Genomic DNA, 5,085 nt, shown 5'->3' with positions numbered 1-5,085 from the left:
GAGAGAGAGAGAGAGAGAGAGAGAGAGAGAGAGAGAGAGAGAGAGAACACTACATTAGGTACAATTAACGTTTTGAAACCACAGACAGGATACTGCCTGCCTCCTCTTACCCAGGGCTAGTCCAAGATATGTACAAAGGACAACACATGATGTCCCAGGCAGACTTTAGTCATCTAAAGGCAGGAGTCAGGAACCTTTTCAGGTTGTGGGCTGGAAGGACCCAGCTCAGGTCAGAGGCAGGCAGTGTGTGGGTTGGCCTTAGGAACTAGCCAGCCCCTAACCTAAAAAAAACCATTGGGAGTGGGCAGAGAGGAGGATTAGGTTGCTTTTCACCTGAGATGTTAGAAATAGGCAGATTCAGAAGCCCATACTACTACTACTGATCAAAAGGTTAATTCTTCCACTGGATCAGGCAACAGTGGCTGCAGGTCAGAGTAAACATCAGTAGCAAGGCCTCTAAGGCTAGGGACAGACATTACACAAACTGTTTAAGTGATCAGAAACTGGTTTAAAGCTGTAACAGAACAGACATTCAGTGGACATAAACCAGTTTCAGAATGTCGGAAACTGCTTTGAGATCAACCTGGTTGAATGTAGTATCAGACTTAACTGATTTGGGTCAAACCAGTTTATGCAATGTCTGTCCCAGACACCTTTCTCACTTAAGTTAAACCACAGTCCCCCAGAATCCCAGCATGCTTTCTGGACTGGGCTCTGTCCCAGCCAGAACAGGGACAGGCAGGGTCAGGGGCCTGGCCAGAGCTGGGTTTCATTCCTCCCTTCCAGTCCCACTGGCAGGGACCCAAACCAGGTCTGCTGGGCACTCCCCTCTCACTGCTACAGCTGCAGGCCAGGGTGGCCCCTGAGGAGGCAGGGAGGGGGTTATTCTCCCCTCTACCCTCACGGCCTCCAGGGGACTCCAGCCAGGTCTGCCTGCCCCGACTGCCGCCAAGTGGCCGAATAAGCCCCATCCTGTCCCCTCTGGTTCCCAGCAGAGAGAGGAGGAATAACGCCCATCCCTACCCCCACCAAGAGGTCCTGCCGGCCAGCATCTGGCCCTGCCAGGTGGGGGCTGGCTGGGGAGTGGGCTTCCTGGGCCAGCTTGGAGTTGGTGGCAGGCCCAAGCCCAGCAGCCGTCACCGTTGTGCCCCCTGCCCTGCACTTAACAAGTAGCTCTGGGATAGCTGGGGCAGGGGGCTGCTCTGCTCCCCTCATCTGCAGCTGCTGCTGCCACTGCTACGCCACTCTGGGTGGAGAGGCAGAAGCTTCTGCCTCATGCCTGGAGCTCCTGCTCTGGCTCCAGCTCCCAGGCACCTTAGAGGGTAGAAGGTGCCTGGGTGGGAGGCTTCAGTGCAGAGGCTGCAGCTGAAGCTCAAAATGCAGGGCATAAGCCATATGGCTGAAGCTCCCCTACCTACCACAGAAGCTGTAGCTGGAGGCAAGTGGAGAAAGCCCTGCCGGGACAAGCCAGTTTCCTCTTGCCTTCCATGATGACCCTCCCTCCCATTCCTCCTGCTCCCGAGCCACTCCAGGAGGCAGCAGTGGGGGAGCTTCAGCCCTGCACGTGGAACTCCAGCGGCAGTCCCAGGACTGAAGTCTTCCACCCAGGCGCCTTCTGCTTTCCAAGGAGTCCAGGAGCTGGAGCCAGAGCTCCACGCACAGGGCAGAAGCTTCCTGCCCCCCCACCCAGAGCAGTGCAGCAGTGGCAGCTGCAAACAAGTGACACACAACAGACCCCCGCCCAGGCCAGTGGCCACCCTGCAGCTGCTTGTTAGGCTGCAGCCCCGGATGCTGCACAGGGCAGGGGGTGCAGCAATGGTGGCTGCTGGGCTCAGGGGCTGGCTGCCACTTCCCGAACTGGCCCGGGGAAGCCCATTCTGACCCCAGGCAGCCCCGACCTGGTAGGGCCAGATGCCAGCCCGCAGGACCCCTGGGGTGAGGATGGGGACTGGGGTTATTTTCCCTCCCTCCGGCATCCAGTGGAGGGGACAGGAGGAGGCTTATTCTGCCGCTTGGTGGAAGTCGGGGCTGGCAGACCTGGCTGCAGTCCCCTGGGGGCAGTTGGGGGGGGGGGTAAATAACCCCCCTCCCTGCCCCCTCAGGGGCAAGCTGGTCTGCAGCTGCAGCAGCAGCAGCAGCAGCAGCAGCAAGTAGGGGTGCCTGGCAGACCCAGCTCAGGTCCCTGCTGATGGGACAGGGAAGGGGGAATGAAACCCCTTTCTGGCCAGTTCAGCCGGACAGGCCGTCCCCACCTCCCCCCTCCACGCCCAGCACACTTTCCCTGCAGCCGAGGGGGTGCTCTAGCTCCCACGGCTCCTGGCCTGAGCAACTACAGGCATGTGTCCGCATGTCTGTGCAGTTACAAACCAGTTCAGCCTAGCCAGGTTAGACTAACCTGCAAAGGTTGAATCAATTCAGACTCCGACTTTTTGAATGTCTGTCCCTAGCCTAAAGCTCAGGGACATACCTAGCTACAGAACTGACACATGATCACAATTGCAGCCACATGATCACAATTGCAATTGCACTGGGAACCAGAAGTTGCTGCTGCCTTGTGCCCTGGCTGCCCAGCTGCATCCTTATACTGCTGCCCCCTCCCTCAGCAAATGTGACATCAGCCTTAGCAGGCAACAAACTGAAAGAGGTCCAGTGAGCTTCATGGGTTTATTTTAGCTGTATCACAGTCTTTGTGTCCATGAAATCAGGGCAATTAACTGCAGCTGCACCACACTGACCTGCATAAAGTTTAATTTTATGGAATAAAAGTTTTCAAGGCAGTACAAGCCAAGAGCCAGTTACTTCTATTCCTTTCAAAATACATTGCACAATGTTTATTTTTTGCACCCTCTCCTCTTCCAATCAATTTAAAATATTGTGAAGTCTGAACTACTCAGTTCTAGGTACATACACATTAGAACAAACTAAAATTCTTCTTCAGTTAAAAACTAAATAGAAAAACATTTTTAGACAGCTTTCTATGATAAGTTGTGTCAAGCAAGTCTACACAATATAAAGAAAGGAATTCAAAACTATAATAAAACCATAATCTTGCAAACAAGCATTCCTTTATGTTATTTTAGCATGACTCTTTAGAATGCATCTTACTCACCGTATTGTAGAGTTTATCAAACTCAGCATATCGCCTGAAGACAAACCATTCATTTCTGCCAACTGAGACCAACACTTTGTAAACCTGTGGGAACATGAAGGCAATGTAAATGCCAGAAAACTAGAGTTTGTTTTTGAGAGCGAAGAAGGAGGTGAGGGGGGAAGGGGAAATAAGGGAGAAGTTGGGCCAATTTCTCACTACATTTATGCTCGTTTCATATAAACATCCAAATCAGAAAGACCACAGGACACGCATTTAATTTTTATAGGATGCAAAAACAGTCTTTTTAGAATCGTTGTTTAAACAGAAATTAATAAAGCTGTTAAACACTAAGATTTTATCTCATTCAGCAATGTATCTTTAAACGTAGTATTCCTTTAGGCTTACTCTGGTATAGGCCCACTGTAAAACTAAAAACATCTTGCAAAGCTCCAAAGCCTTAAAACAACAGTGGAAGGCCAAGAGTGCCCTCATATCCTAGAGTGCTTCTCTTAAGGTAAAAACTATGAGGAAAATATGCAAGAAGATTAAAAAAGCAAGCTTTCAATGTAAAATTAAACCACACATTTACTGAAGATGACCCTCACCAAAGGGTTATTTCTAGTAAGCACATTTAGAAGTAAGAAGAGTGGCTTGCCCTATAGCAACTCTGTTTCTTAAAGAAGCTGTAAAGCCAGCCCACAGTATACATGCCAGAAGTAGCACGCATAGCCATTTTTTGTGGCATGTGGCAGATCAGGCATGGGCAGGATGAAGAGCAGAAGAATCAGGCAGGGAGCAAAGCGGTAGGACCAACTGGGAAGCAGAGCAGCAGGTTGAGAAGCAGGTGAGAAGTAGATCAAGGAGGTGGTGAGAGGCAAAACAGGACTGACCTAGGAGCCAAGCAGCACATGGGGGAATAAGAGATGGATTTGAAGTAAAAATACAAGGTGCCAAATGATATAAGATTACATCAAGTGAACTAACAACTGAAGTCTGCAAGATGACAATTAGCCTAGAATTAACACATTATAGGTCAGGGTGCTAATCACTGAGAAAGACAAGAGAAGCAAGTACTCCATAGTGATACATTTCATCATCTGACACATCCCCAACATTTCAGCTGATATTCCCTCAACGTTTTTCCATTGTAGGAACTAGTTGCGTCACAAGTTCAACTCTCATTTTACCCAGCATCCAGCTGAGCATTATCACTTCACCAATTTTGGCTGCAGACTGCAAGATCCTAGTCTTCATAGAGCAAAGACAATAAAAGACAACCTAGGTTCCACTATTTCTTTTAACTTAGGGAAAAGCTTAGTAGCTTTAATGGTAAAGCTTGTAGAAACAGAACTACGGCAAAAGTCTGTAGTTCTATTAACATTTTGCATGTTAGCTATTTCTTGAAATTCTTTTCAGAGGACTAAGATAAAGAATTTTATAATGATTGTTAAATTGGAGAGGTACTTGGTGATGAGCAGTCATTTTGGGAACAGTAATTCTTTTGGACTTTCTCAAATTCTAATGTTACTTGATAATCCCTTGACAATTCCTTCACAAGATTTAAGACAGAGGAATCTTTCACCACTTCAAAATTGAACTCCCATTAATTGAACAATGGAGAGAGCTGAGCACTTCTTGAGACTGAGTAATATTCAATTTCCATTTATGTTAAAAGGATTTGAGAGCATTTTGCATTTATGAACTGCCTGATCTTATGAAATAATTGACTTATGCACTGTAAAAAGTTAATAAGTCATGATTCCCAGTCTTTTCCTATTGAAGTTGCTGCACAAAGTGCTTTAAAATTTCATAATATTGAAGATATGTTTAAATAAAACTAACAGTAACCTTAACATGCTTTAGAAGTTAATGAAGAGAAGATTTCAGTTTCCAATATTTGTCATTAGTAGAGATCCTTATAGGAACACGCATTCAGTCGTGTGTGTGTGTATATATATATATATATATATATATATATATATACACACACACAC

The 5,085-nt window shown here is 47.5% G+C and overlaps 1 protein-coding gene across 3 annotated transcripts in view; it reads right to left on the bottom strand.

Moving 5' to 3' along the window:
* LOC109304933 (serine/threonine-protein kinase Sgk3) overlaps positions 1-5,085 on the bottom strand; it is a 68,634-nt gene that overhangs the window by 41,710 nt on the left and 21,839 nt on the right. For all 3 annotated transcript variants that reach the window (XM_019527753.1, XM_019527754.1, XM_019527752.1), the window contains exon 3: positions 3,110-3,193. In XM_019527753.1, the coding sequence (XP_019383298.1) occupies positions 3,110-3,193 (84 nt within the window). The remainder of the gene's footprint in view (positions 1-3,109; positions 3,194-5,085) is intronic.

Source organism: Gavialis gangeticus, unplaced genomic scaffold, assembly GCF_001723915.1.
Source record: "Gavialis gangeticus isolate Ggan-Ray unplaced genomic scaffold, GavGan_comp1, whole genome shotgun sequence".
NCBI lineage: Eukaryota > Metazoa > Chordata > Crocodylia > Gavialidae > Gavialis > Gavialis gangeticus.
Note: the sequence above shows the minus strand (reverse complement) of the source record. Positions and strands in the feature narration are given on the sequence as shown.